The sequence below is a fragment of the Aspergillus candidus genome (assembly GCF_002847045.1).
Source record: "Aspergillus candidus strain CBS 102.13 unplaced genomic scaffold BDW47scaffold_57, whole genome shotgun sequence".
Taxonomy (NCBI): Eukaryota; Fungi; Ascomycota; class Eurotiomycetes; order Eurotiales; family Aspergillaceae; genus Aspergillus; species Aspergillus candidus.
In genome coordinates, this window is record NW_020194062.1 from 68,851 (window position 1) to 82,144 (window position 13,294).

Below are 13,294 nucleotides of genomic sequence, written 5' to 3' on the forward strand. Positions count from 1 at the left end.
CAATACCAGGATGTGTCCTGTATCTCCGTGGTTATCCTGCCACGTCGCTGTCGCCGCACGGTTGGACCCCGATGGCCTGATCGGGGCCAGGATATATATTGCCTGAGGGGCCCCTCGTCTCAGCCATTGCGCCCTCCACGTCTTTCTTCTCCGTCTACAACTTGATATCCACCATCAATTCGATCCGAGCATCCATTCGATCGCAAAGAAATCCATCAACAGAAAGAGAAAACAGAGTGACATCACCCTACGCTAACCGGTTTGAGACGATCTCTCTCCCCGCACTAACCCAGCTCGGACTAGTCTCGCTCTCTACTACTTCCTTCTCTTACTCTCACCTCTTTCTATCTTCTTACTTTCATTCTCTTCTTCGTATCTTCATCTTTAATCTCCTCGACTTGCATCAATTCTCATCCCCCTCATTTGCTTTCGCATCATTCCATCCGGTTGTTGGTTCATCAACTCTAGCATCAACCGTGACTTCATACTAGCCTTCCGACTAGCTTCGGCGGGGCCCAATCCGACCAACGAGTCTGTGACGTACGACCGACGACCGGTTTCCACTCCCTCTTTCTTCTCACCGGTACCCATCCACCCCCGAAGCTAATGCTGCTGATCTCATAATGCTCCGGACGACATTCTTCCTGGCTGTATACTAATTGCCGCAATTCTCCCTCATCCAGACCATTCCCGAACTCCCCTTATACCTCCCCCCCCCCCCAAATCTCCTCTCCCTCTCCACGTTCGATCCCCATCATGCCTCCGATCGAACTCCCCAAGCGCCGGCGCATTGCCGTCCTCACCTCCGGAGGGGATGCCCCCGGCATGAATGGCGCCGTCCGCGCCGTCGTCCGCATGGCCATCTACTCCGACTGCGAGGCCTACGCCGTCTTTGAAGGCTACGAAGGCTTGGTGGCCGGCGGCGAGATGATCCGTCAACTACACTGGGAGGACGTCCGCGGCTGGCTCTCCCGCGGCGGCACCCTCATCGGTTCCGCCCGCTCCATGGCCTTCCGGGAACGGCCCGGCCGCCTGCGCGCCGCCAAGAACATGGTCCTGCGCGGCATCGACGCCCTCGTCGTCTGCGGCGGCGACGGCTCGCTCACCGGTGCCGACGTCTTCCGCGAGGAGTGGCCCGGTCTGCTCGACGAGCTCGTCACCAGCGGCGACCTCTCCACCGACCAGGTCGATCCCTACCGCTCCCTCAACATCGTCGGCCTCGTCGGCTCCATCGACAATGACATGTCCGGCACCGACGCCACCATCGGCTGCTACTCCTCCCTCACCCGCATCTGCGACGCCGTCGACGACGTCTTCGATACCGCCTTCTCCCACCAGCGGGGCTTCGTCATCGAGGTCATGGGCCGCCATTGCGGCTGGCTCGCCCTCATGGCCGCCATCAGTACCGGCGCCGACTGGCTCTTCGTCCCGGAGACGCCCCCTCGCGAAGGCTGGGAGGATGACATGTGTTCCATCATCACCAAGGTATTCCCCCACATTTTCACAGACCGCTAGAAAAGAAAGCTGACCAGGTAGAACCGCACCGAACGCGGCAAGCGTCGCACTATCGTCATCATGGCCGAAGGCGCCCATGACCGCCAGCTGAACAAGATCTCCAGCAACACCATCAAGGATATTCTGACCCAGCGCCTCGGCCTCGACACCCGCGTCACCGTCCTCGGCCACACCCAGCGCGGCGGCCCCGCCTGCGCCTACGACCGCTGGCTTTCCACCCTGCAGGGCGTCGAGGCCGTCCGTGCCGTCCTCGACATCAAGCCCGGCATGCCCTCCCCCGTCATCACCATCCGCGAGAACAAGATCATGCGCACCCCGTTGATCGAGGCCGTCGACATGACCAAGCGTGTCGCCGCCTTCATCGAGCGCAAGGACTTTGACGGCGCCATGGCCCTCCGCGATTCCGAATTCAAGGAATACTACTGGGCCTATCGCAACACCGCCACGCCCGATCATCCCCGCATGCTCCTCCCGGAGAACAAGGTACTTCCCCCCCCAAACATTTCCCACCCCCCACTCCACACACAAGCCGAGAGAGGGTGCTGACCAACCAGCGCATGCGCATCGCCATCATCCACGTCGGCGCCCCCGCCGGCGGCATGAACCCCGCCACGCGCGCCGCCGTCTCCTACTGCCTCGTCCGCGGTCACACCCCCCTGGCCGTCCACAACGGCTTCCCCGGCCTCTGCCGCCACCACAACGACACCCCCGTCAGCTCCGTCCGCGAGGTCCACTTCGTCGAGGCCGACCCCTGGGTCAACGAGGGCGGCTCCGACATCGGCACCAACCGCAGCCTGCCCGCCGAGGACTTTGAGACCACCGCCCGCTGCTTCGAGCAGTACCGCTTCGACGCCATCTTCGTCGTCGGCGGCTTCGAGGCCTTCACCGCCGTCAGCCAGCTGCGCCAGGCCCGCGACCGCTTCCCGGCCTTCCGCATCCCCATGACCGTCCTGCCCGCCACCATCTCCAACAACGTCCCCGGCACCGAGTACTCCCTCGGCAGCGACACCTGTCTCAACACCTTGGTCGAATTCTGCGACGCCATCCGCCAGTCGGCCTCGTCCTCGCGCCGTCGCGTCTTCGTCATCGAGACCCAGGGCGGCAAGTCCGGTTACATCGCCACCACCGCGGGCCTCGCCGTCGGCGCCGTCGCCGTCTACATCCCCGAGGAGGGGATCAACATCAAGATGCTCTCCCGCGACATTGACTTCCTGCGCGAGAACTTTGCCCGCGACAAGGGCGCCAACCGCGCCGGCAAGATCATCCTGCGCAATGAGACCGCCTCGTCCACCTACACCACCCAGGTCATCGCCGACATGATCAAGGAGGAGGCCGACGGCCGCTTCGAGTCGCGTTCCGCCGTGCCGGGCCACTTCCAGCAGGGCGGCAAGCCGTCGCCCATGGACCGCATCCGCGCCCTGCGCATGGCCATCCGCTGCATGATGCACCTGGAGGACTACGCGGGGAAGTCGGGGGCCGAAATCGCGGCCGACGAGCTGTCCGCCTCGGTTATCGGGATCAAGGGCTCGCAGGTGCTGTTCTCACCGATGGGAGGCGCCACGGGACTCGAGGCTACCGAGACGGACTGGAAGCGCCGTCGTCCCAAGTCCGAGTTCTGGCTGGAACTTCAGGACACGGTCAACATTCTTTCCGGACGGGCCACGCTAGGTGAGGGAAAGACGCTGGGCGAGGGAAAGATGTCATGGGCTTGCTACGAAAGTATGTTTTTTCCTTTTTTTTTCCCTTTTTTCCCCTGAATATCTTCCCTCCTTCGCCCACCTTAGATTGTGGAGACTAATGAGAACAGATATCATGCCACCCGCATCCCGACCAGGCTCACCATAGCCACCATTCCCAACGCAATGAAGTGATGATGTATGACGAAGGCGGCGTGGTTTTACCATTCAATCCAGTACAGTACAGTAATTCTAGTTTGATATTCTGTAGATGCAGACGACCCTGAATGCAATGCAATGTTCTTTAATTTTCCTATGCTATCTTATGCGCACCTGTCCCATTCATGTATATCCATCACACCCCGTTCCCTCCGGCAGCAACATTCTGCTCGATAGCGTCTAGCTCGTCCAGGAGGGAGACCGTCTCGGCTGGACTGGCGATCCATGAGGTTGTAGAGGCGAGACGGGCCTATCGCATTTGTTAGACCTTTTTCTCTCTTTATATGCAGATATGGTGTTGCTGGCAACGTTTAGAGATGAAGACTAACCTTGAAATCATTGGCACCAGCCGACAGAAATTGATCGCCCACATGCAGTGTATGAGACGCCCCAATCCCCCCAAAGTAGCGCTGACAGGCGCGCACACCCCAGGACTTGTCGCCGATGTCGACGAAGACGTCGTTGCCGCCTATCGTAGTTAGCCTCGAGTATACGGGGGACGAAGGATGATTTAGGATGGGGCGGGATTTGAATGAAGGCAAAGGAGGATACGGCATACCGTTGAATGCACAGAAAGGAAGACGGGACCCAACAGCCGTCCGCTCCAGCGTGTTCTGCACGACCAGCACGGTCTCCTCGAGTTGTTCGCGGGCGATCTTGGCCCGATCAACGGGATACACCCCTACAGCGCGGTCCTTGCGCAGCACGGCGACGGGTAGCTGCAAGTTCGCGGCACAAGCCCGCAAGGACGCTTCGGCCAGATCCAGCAGGCCCGTGATGTCATCCTCATGCCAAGCGGTCATCTCCGGGAGTAGCCACTCGTCGCGGGGCACGTACGTGAGCCGGTGCGGCGAGGCGGCGTCAAACCGGAAGAGGAAGTTGCTCTCGCCGCCCATGACGACGAGGCCGGCCTGTTGATCGGCGGGGAGGTCGCGCACGGCGTCGAGAAGCCCGTGCAAACGCTCGTAGTACTTGGCAGCCTCGGTGTAGCCGGCGGCGGTGACGATGCCGACGCGGCGGCCCTGGCGCAGCAGGCGCAGGATGCGCGGGAGGGTAGGGTTGTCCGGGGTCAGGTTGGCGCCGTCGTCGTAGAGGGTGACGTCACCGTCGAAGGTGACGAGGTCCGGACCATTGTGAGCGCGTACGAGGCCCAGCAGCTGGGCGGTGTTGAGAATGAGACGGACGTCGTTGAAGGAGGGGGCGACGAAGCGACGGCGGCTGATGACGCGGGCGCGGTCCTGCCGCGTGAAGGCGTCTTCGAGGTACAGGGGGGTGAAGAAGGAGCCGATGGTGGGGACCAGCAGCTTGAGCTTGGATTTACCGGGGGCGCCGATGCGGGTGTGGTGGGCATGGTCGTGGATGAGCTGTTCGACGTCGCGGAAGATCTCCGCATAGCGGTAGTGAGTGTCGGCGGCGACGACGGTCAGGGACTCGCCGCCCTGGGTGAGGTCTAGAGCTGTAGGTTGCGAGTGGAGGACGAAGGGGACGGCCAGGAGGCCTTTGATCCATTCGATGAGTTGATCTCGTCGGTGGGACTGGGAGGTTTAGCTGGGGATATAGTATGTGTTGTTTGACCATCTGACCTTGAGGGCGTCTATCTCGTTTAGTTTTGGGTCATGGGGATATTGTAGGGGAGATACTCACATTCGACGCGATAGCGGGTGGTCATTATGGGGATATGATGATGCAAATTCCAGTAGACAGGAAGTTGAAAAGGGGAGAAGAGGCGAAGACAAGGGAGAGCAAGGAGAGAGTGGAGATAAGCGGAGTGAGATGAGGGGGAAATGATAAACAACAGATAACGTGACCGATAAGAGATACCTGAGATCTCAGGACCCGCTTATGTCATGCAGATCACCCGTCGTCCCAATCGGGAAGGTCTCGCCCTCCAATCAGAGCGCCAGGATGATCCTGCCCAATTGGGAGCCCGCGCTTTCAGGCTCCCACATTCGATACGCTCTCGATGCGGCTGAGAGACGGACAAAGGAACCGGAGAGAGGTCAATTGGGAGATGACGACGACATTTATATTAATCGATCGATGGTATGACTCACGGAGGAGTCAGGGACGCAGCCGACTCGACACAGCGTGTCCTGACTCACCGATACCACTGAGTGGTTAATTCTACGAATGGGGGTTTTGACAGTACGAAGAAACGGGGATGCCTGAGCTGCACGGCAAAGGTACGGGGGGGTATTTATAGAGAGGGAAGAGACGTTGGGAAGTAGTAGGTGAAGAATATACTCTTAAGAAATATCTTCTCAGTCAGAACGAAACTTCCACAAGACAAAAGCCCACATATAATCCCATCAAAAAGAGAGTCAACAATGAATCCACCTCCGTACTCGCCTTCCTCCTCCCCCGCTCTCCCCCTTCTCGACGAAAAAGTCTCCTTCTACCCGGAACATCTCCTCCAGCGCGGGCTCCAGATCCCCTCGCGAGATGACCGTCCCTCCTCGGGCTTTCCCTATCCCACCCTCCTGACCGCATACAATGTGACGCCCCACCACTGGGAGCAGTTCACTCGCGAGATCACCGACGCCGCCCGCATGACCCGTCGCCAGTGGAAGACCGTCGTCGGCCAGGGGCTAGGCGTCCTGGCCGTGGGCGGCCTGATGGTCGGCGCCCTGGGGGCCATCCCCGCCTGGTGGGTGACGCGACGGGCCCAGCGTAACCGGGAGGAGCAGAATCTGATCCACGCGACGACAGGATCGGCGTCGTCACCAGTGCCGGGCGAAGAGGAGGATGGAAGAGTAGACCGCGAGGTGATGGCGCTGGCCGACAAGATCCAGCAATGGAACGGCACCTTCTTTGAGCCACGGGGAATCTTGGTGCGTGTGGACCTGCCATGGGAGGCACTAGAGGATTTAGAAAACATGGATGTTAGTCTAAAGGGCAAGCGAGGCGAAGCGGAGAACGTGTCGGCGACAAATCCGGAAAAGTGGCAGGGTAAGGCGTCGCGGCGGGCGCGGATTGTGCTGATTCCGTTGGATAGAGGGGTGCAGTAAAGCCAGAAAATTGCAATAAAAAGTCAAATCGTCACGTCGTTGATACTTGTAGTCATGAATAGTTCTCAGCGTGCTGTTTAACCAGCTACACCTTGGTGGAGCGATCCACCTGCGTCGTGCTCCCCTTCTCAACCATCTCCATCTTCTCCGACACGTTCTGATCGCGCTGCGCGGCATCGCGGTTGCCGTACCGCCCGATCTGGTACCATGGCAGCTCGAACAGGCGGTCGATCGTCTCGAGACTGCGGCCAGCCGTCTCGGGCACCGAGAACCATACCCACACACCGCCGATAAAGGTGACAACGGCGAAGAACCAGAAGGTTCCCTTGGGCGAGATCCCCCCGGCCTCCGGGGCCATCAGCATGTTGGGCACCGCCCGCGAGTTGCCATACTGGTTGACGAAGTGGAGGGTCATAGCGATCGACGTGGCCAGGGCGCGGATACGCAGCGGGAACAGTTCCGCCGTGAGCAGATACTGCATGGAGTTCCAGCCCAGTGCCCACCCCGCCCCCGAGACGTAGATCATGGCGATGGCACCGCGGCTGACGCCCCGCTTCGACTCGGGCAGCTCGAAGGTGTCATCGATGCCCATGCGCGGCACATCCGTCAGAAAGACCGCGACGTACAGCATTGCGATGGCCTGCAGGGTGATGCCTAGCAGCAGGGCGCGCTTGCGACCGATGACGTCGACCAGGAACAGGGCACAGATGATGGCGGCCACGAGCTTGACGATGCCGAACACGGCGGTGACGAGCAGGGACTCGTTGTTGCCCGTGATCCCCAGCAGGGCGAATAAATCGGGCGCGTAGAGTGTGATTGAGCCGGCCCCCGACCACTGCGACAGGATCTGGGCCATGGAGGCCATGTACAAGCGGTACAGGTTGCTGCGGACCAGGAATGCCTCCTTGAGCACCCCGAGCGGGCCCGCGCCCATGGTGGCTTCCTTCTCCGCCTCGTGGGAGGTGTGGATGGCGGTGATCTCCTGGACGACGTATTCGTGGTCGGGGGGAAGCTGGCGCACGCGTGATAGGTTGGTCAAGGCCTGGTCGAACCGACCTTTCTTGATGAGGAAGCGCGGCGACTCGTATTGTAAGAAGGACAGGATGAATATGAGGCCGGCAAAGATTATGTGCAGGCTGGTGGGAACTTCCCAGCGTTTGTGGGTGTTGTCACCCATGTGCAGCTCGCAGCCATAGTTGGTGAAGTAGGCAAGCACGATTCCGAGATAGACGAACCCCGTAAAAACGCAGGTGCAGAGGCCACGAACGGATGCGGGGGCCTGTCCATCGCAATACATTGTCAGTCGAGGGGTAGTATGCGAAGGTAGTAGGAGATAAAGAAACCCACGATCTCAGCCAGATAGACCGGGGCCACCACAACCGTCTGACCCACTCCCAGTCCCGCCACGAAGCGGCCGGCGTAGACAGCTCCCAGGTTCCCGTTCGAGCCCATGAAGATCGTGATGCCGACGATCCACAGCACGCAGAGCTGTCGCGTAGCCCAGAGTCGTCCGATGCGATCGCACACCACGAAGGCACTGCCCATGGTCATCAAATTAGTAAAGGATCGCCAGCACCGGACAAGAAGACTCAACGTACAAGAGGGCACCCCCAACGGACCCGATCTGGACCATGGCAGACACATTTCCCTTGATATTGGTACGCTCGACCTCGGTGTATCGGTCAAAGTGGATGGTTCGCTGGAAGTCTTTGGAGTTGAACGCCCCCGAGATCAAGCCCTCGTCGACCCCCCGGGCGGCACCCATGAGACCAAAGGAGAGCACAGCAAACCATAATCGCCAATTGAACACCTCGCGGGGATCGGGGAGATCCCGCAGACGAAACACATTGACCGGCTTCTTGATTCCTGCCATGATGTAGACCACGAGAATTTAGGGAAGATGAGGGAGAAAGCATCGCAACCCCAGGAAGCGAGGGGCTGGATGGCTTATATCAATCAGTGTGCCGGAAGTTGTCCGTGACACGCAGCATCTGACCTATGCGGGGGTTGACCCCCTGCATGCTCATACTTTCTTTCTCCCTGTCTATGGATAGGAACTCTCCCCGCAAAGGAGCCAAGAGCCAGGAATCAAAGAACCAGGGTGCGAAGTACGTCGGATTTGCGGGTTATGCAAGAGGGGTGTGGGGTTAAGGATCCATCCGTCTTATTCAAAGCTTATACCTGTCATGATATCGTTTGTGTATCCCTAGGCGTCCCATGACCCTACACGGTGTGACCTATCATCCAACCAGAAACCAGATTAACCACCGCGATAGAATCGGTGGCTGGGAGTAACGTTTCCGCCACCGACCGACTCGCTTCGCCCGCGTCCGTGATCGCCTGAGGGGAATCAGCCCACTGGATTTCCCCAGGTTCCTTGGTAAATCAAGTGGTATGGGGAAGTTGGGGTAATTGTCGGAATGGGTCCGTGTCGGTTATTCAGGCGGTTTGGACCGCCGTGGACAGCTTGAGATGCCGATGATCTCGAGAGAATCCTCTCCTTTCTTGTCATGATACTGCGGGGAAAAGACCCCAATTGGCTCGTTGGACGGGTGGTGGTACCCCTACTGATGGTAATGGGGATAAGCTTCCTCTCGTAGCACGTCCTACAGGATCGCGATCCTGGGACAGTCCATCACTCAAGATTCTTTTCATTCCTTGATAAGGTTTTCATTCCTTGATAAGGAAGGATTAGCAATAGAGGATGTTCGGAGACGGTCCGAAGATCGGGGAATGACCGAGATCGTAAACAAATTGATGAACTTAATGGGATTGAAAGGGACGAATAGACGGAGAAGAGAGCGACGATCGGGAGAAAAACAGAAGCATACACGAATGATCAGGTGACCAGGGGGAATGATGGACGGATTTGTTGTTGATACCGGACAGAGGTCATACTTGAAAGATTGAGCAAATACTGCCATTGAACAGATATATACTACGTTATATATATTGATGTCTCCAGACAGCCGTCTCCACCACATGATTATTCCCATCACCACCATAACCAAGAGGGATGATGCCATATTTGGTCGGTTATATATACCGCATGACACGTGCCAGGAACCAGCCCTAAACCACGGGAACAGTACTCAACAACACCTTGCAATGGTCGCAGAATGGAACATTGCCATATTCAATTAATAAACTAACATCATCCGACCGGAGCATGCTGCGGGAGAAGAACTAGGCAGCCTTTGATGTAGATCACGACCTCGGCATGACGCAAGGACAGCGATACCCTGTGTGAACAAACCCGCCTCAACCTCAATGGTGGATGCCTTTGCAGAAGTGTCTATGTATATCAGCCACGACATGATCAAACATCCCTTCGAGCGAGAGTGTGGTGTAGGCGAGACAGACATCACCAACGGTCTGCTTCTATGGATAGATTGGTAGTTGCCTGTCGACTGACCACCGGGTTTGCTCAGAGAATTCAAAGCCGATTCCCCTCGATGCCGACCTACCCAGTGGAACTACCGACAAAAGAAACAGCCTGGAAAAACTCCGGCTGATCGACGGTGGATAAAGCCACAAAAATAGAAACGCAGAGCCAATCATCTCCATCTCTGTCTGCATGTCTCGGGTATTCGATCCGGGCGTTTCCACGGTTGATATGCGCGGAATGAGGAAAATCCTCAACATCTCCATGTGGTGCGCGTTTCCACTTTGGATTTTCTTTGGTGATCAACATACGGAAAGACCCCGAGCCGATGAGAGAACCCTGGCTCGACGGAGTAGAGATTCCCGGATCGAAGAATTTCCCGTGTGGAATGGCTAGGGAGACTGCAGCAGCCACAACATGTCTCACCTAAATCGAGTTTTAGCTCCCCATGTGGGTCTCGCGCTTCTCATCCGCTCGACAAAAGCGTGATTGAAGAAAATATAGCAATTTTGCCACCGGGACTATATATCTAGTGATGTTGACCTGGAATTTTTCAATCCATTCGTCCATTCAATCCTCTCATTCCATCACAAACACCATGAAGCTCTCCCTTGCCTCCATCGCTACCCTGCTCAGCGCCGTCAGCGCCGCCGCCGTGCCCGCTGTCTCGGCTGCTCCCGCTCTGCCCAAGGCCTTTACCCTCGTCGCGGAGGGCGGATACACCCTTTTGACCAACGGAGGTATGTTTACAGCCCTATCCCAATCATGAACCCATCTAACAATCCCCTCAGAAAACATCTACTTCGGCGGCAACGGCACCGACAAGGAAATCCTCATCCGTAAGTCCATCCACCGTCCATTCTATTTGTTCAACAAGACAACTGACAAACGCAGTGCATTCCGGCCCGAACGGCGCCCTTTCATACACCCAACAGAACGCCGTTCCCACCGCCTTCCAAAACCTCTTCATCGTCGAGAAGGAAGTCTCGCCCCTCGGCTTGACCCGTCCTCACTCGGGCGCGCTGCCCGAGGGCGGCAACATGACCGCCTTTGGCGTTAATGAGAGGGGATTTTTGACCCAGGGAGGCAATGACTGGTTTGCTGTTGAGGGATACGGTGATAATCCTGTCAAGGAGGTGTACTGGTATGGACGGCACAGCTCGACGTATAAGGCTGCGCCGTTGTGGGTGAAGGAGTGCAGGGGTTGTTAAGGGGCCACTCGCGACCGTTCGGGCGAGTGGCATATATATGTGGCATTAATATATGAACATCGTGTACAAATAGGGCAAGCGGATAGAGCCGCCCATGAATAATACAAAAGTCAACAAGTCAGCTGCATAAATCGTGCGTAGGCAGGTATATGCTCATGCATAGGTAGGAAGACGATGAGCTAGTAACCGTTCTTCTCGATGGTATGATCGACCGGGGTTGCATCGTCGAGCGAGGTCGGTGATTCCCCCCGCTTTTCCTCGCGGACCGTCTGCACGAGAATAGCAGTCGTCCATAGGGCCAGGGCGATCGAACAACCGATCATCGCCCACATGCCGCGGGTGAAGCGCGGCGCCAGATCCGCCGAGTAAAAGACCACGCTCCACCACGCGTTGATGGCGTTGTTGCCTAGGTTCATGCTGGCGATCACCACAGAGCGCTGACGTGCATCTTGCTGGCGCATGGCATCGTTGCACCAGGCGAAGAATGTCGCCTGGCAGGCGTAGACCGCGCCCGCCCAGTAGTACGCCGCGAAGACCGTCGTCGTGGAGTCGAAGCAGGCGAGGATCATCGCCGAGGTGACCACCCCCGTGATCCCGATGAAGTAGCCCACGAGGTAGCGCTTCCCACCGAGCAGGTCGGTCAGCGTCGCCCAGAACAGCGTCGACACGATGCCCACGGCTGGCACTCCGGTCGGGTAGTTGTTCAGCTGGGCCACGCTGTAGTGGTTGGTCGGATGCGCCTTCATGTACAGCGCCAGCAGCGCATTGCTGGAGAACGACTCGGTCTCCCCGGCGATCACCCACAGCATGACGAACCCCCACCAGTACCAGGAGGTGAACAGGCGCTTGAGGAAGGCCTTGTTGAGCGGGCTGCGCGCCGCGTTGGTATCCGGGAGACGGGACACGGCCAACTCCTTCTCCGCGGCGGTCAGATATGGCGCTGTGGTGGTGGTCGGAGTGTCTGGGAAGAGGAAAAGCCCGTAGAGGGCAATGGGGAGAGTCATCAGTCCGTCGATCTACCGTACATCAGTTACCGTGACGATTAGTAGGAAGACGGGGGGTTCATACGATGAATAACCACCGCCACCCGGAGAGTCCCCGCACCCCGTCGAGGGAGGAATGGATCCCCGTCTGGATAAAGCCACCGAACATGGTCCCTGCCAGCCCCGACGCCGTGAAGAGGCCACTGCGCTTCCCCAGCTCGCGCTCGGTGTACCACGACCCTAGGATGTAGTGCGTGCCGGAGAAGGTACTGGCCTCGGCGATTCCCAAGAAGAAGCGGACCGCCATGATTCCGGTGGGCGATGACACCGCCGCCGTGACCATGGTCAGACCACCCCACATTAGGACCATGGCTGGAAAGAATATGCGCGGGCGCCAGTACGTCAGCGCCAGGTTACAGGGCACCTGGCCCACAACATATCCCACGGTGAAGATGGCGTTGATAACGGTCAGCTGGTTCCCCTGGAAGGAGAGCTCCTCTTTCATCCCGGAGACGTAGGCATTGTTGAGGTTGGAGCGGTCAAGGTAGTTGAAGAAGTAGGTGACACAGCAAAAGGTCAGGATGAAGAAGTCAATCTTGAAGAGGAGCTTAGATTCCGCCGATTTCCACATCGTGACCAGGTCCTCGTCCCTGAAGGCTGTGTGCGTGCGTTCCCCCAATAAAGTGGACGAAGCGATTTAGAAAATCAAGCAGGAGGAGAATGCGCCAGTCGACTGCAGATAAAGGACTTCCTCCGGTGCGATGTCGGCTACCTCCGAGGGTCACTCGATGAGGGGGGAACGTGGCGTGTGGGGACCCCCATTTACGAGCAATAAACCTAGAGCAGATCGCGCGGGGAAAGAAATTGGAGATTGGAGGCCGAGACTGCTGAATTGATTCTAGCTGAAGGATCCGTTGGGGTCCTTCTGCTTGAATTCCATTTGTCGCGATGTTCTTGGTCTCCGTAATTGGCCTCGGCTATCAGTAGTCACGATAGTACCCCGTGAATCCACTCAACTGATATGGATATGGAGGATGCAGAGGAAGAGACCTAGTGAATCTCGAGGGTATAAAGAAAGAGTCACCGAAGTGGGGAGAGAGAGAGGGAGAGAGAGCGCGCGCGAGAGAGAGAGACTTCATCCTGCGGCGTCAAGATCTACTAAGGCGGCGGTGGGGCGTCACGTGGCGGATGTACATAATGACTCAGCATTTTATCCCAAGGCGGTGAGCCTCGTGACGCCAACCAACTCCGCCGTCTTTTGTTCTTTTCTCCCCTTTGCTCTCCACGTTTTGTCTGG

The 13,294-nt window shown here is 57.8% G+C and overlaps 6 protein-coding genes across 6 annotated transcripts; 3 read left to right on the plus strand and 3 right to left on the minus strand.

The window, feature by feature from the left end:
• Positions 1–16: 16 nt before the first annotated feature.
• BDW47DRAFT_111570 (ATP-dependent 6-phosphofructokinase) lies at positions 17–3,497 on the plus strand. The gene is made up of 4 exons (XM_024813981.1): positions 17–1,485; positions 1,537–1,998; positions 2,070–3,234; positions 3,323–3,497. Exons 1-4 carry the CDS (start codon positions 757–759, stop codon positions 3,358–3,360), a joined length of 2,394 nt encoding a protein of 797 aa, XP_024668754.1. The 5' UTR covers positions 17–756; the 3' UTR covers positions 3,361–3,497.
• Positions 3,498–5,380, minus strand: isn1 (IMP 5'-nucleotidase ISN1). The gene is made up of 5 exons (XM_024813982.1): positions 5,055–5,380; positions 4,994–5,004; positions 3,970–4,945; positions 3,740–3,879; positions 3,498–3,660 (listed from the first exon to the last, which is right to left on the minus strand). The coding sequence occupies exons 1-5, from the start codon at positions 5,077–5,079 to the stop codon at positions 3,547–3,549; spliced, it is 1,266 nt and encodes a 421-aa protein (XP_024668755.1). The 5' UTR covers positions 5,080–5,380; the 3' UTR covers positions 3,498–3,546.
• Positions 5,381–5,501: 121 nt separating this feature from the next.
• On the plus strand, positions 5,502–6,460 carry BDW47DRAFT_71649 (uncharacterized protein). Its single transcript, XM_024819681.1, has one exon. It carries the CDS (start codon positions 5,738–5,740, stop codon positions 6,416–6,418), a length of 681 nt encoding a protein of 226 aa, XP_024668756.1. The 5' UTR covers positions 5,502–5,737; the 3' UTR covers positions 6,419–6,460.
• On the minus strand, positions 6,461–8,418 carry BDW47DRAFT_71648 (putative MFS quinate transporter). The gene is made up of 3 exons (XM_024819680.1): positions 8,017–8,418; positions 7,766–7,955; positions 6,461–7,697 (listed from the first exon to the last, which is right to left on the minus strand). The coding sequence occupies exons 1-3, from the start codon at positions 8,289–8,291 to the stop codon at positions 6,504–6,506; spliced, it is 1,659 nt and encodes a 552-aa protein (XP_024668757.1). The 5' UTR covers positions 8,292–8,418; the 3' UTR covers positions 6,461–6,503.
• A 1,950-nt stretch (positions 8,419–10,368) lies between these two features.
• On the plus strand, positions 10,369–11,124 carry BDW47DRAFT_111581 (uncharacterized protein). The gene is made up of 3 exons (XM_024813983.1): positions 10,369–10,543; positions 10,595–10,642; positions 10,698–11,124. Exons 1-3 carry the CDS (start codon positions 10,402–10,404, stop codon positions 11,012–11,014), a joined length of 507 nt encoding a protein of 168 aa, XP_024668758.1. The 5' UTR covers positions 10,369–10,401; the 3' UTR covers positions 11,015–11,124.
• Positions 11,125–13,106, minus strand: BDW47DRAFT_111583 (putative MFS pantothenate transporter). The gene is made up of 2 exons (XM_024813984.1): positions 12,083–13,106; positions 11,125–12,030 (listed from the first exon to the last, which is right to left on the minus strand). Exons 1-2 carry the CDS (start codon positions 12,626–12,628, stop codon positions 11,194–11,196), a joined length of 1,383 nt encoding a protein of 460 aa, XP_024668759.1. The 5' UTR covers positions 12,629–13,106; the 3' UTR covers positions 11,125–11,193.
• Between the last annotated feature and the right edge of the window lie 188 nt (positions 13,107–13,294).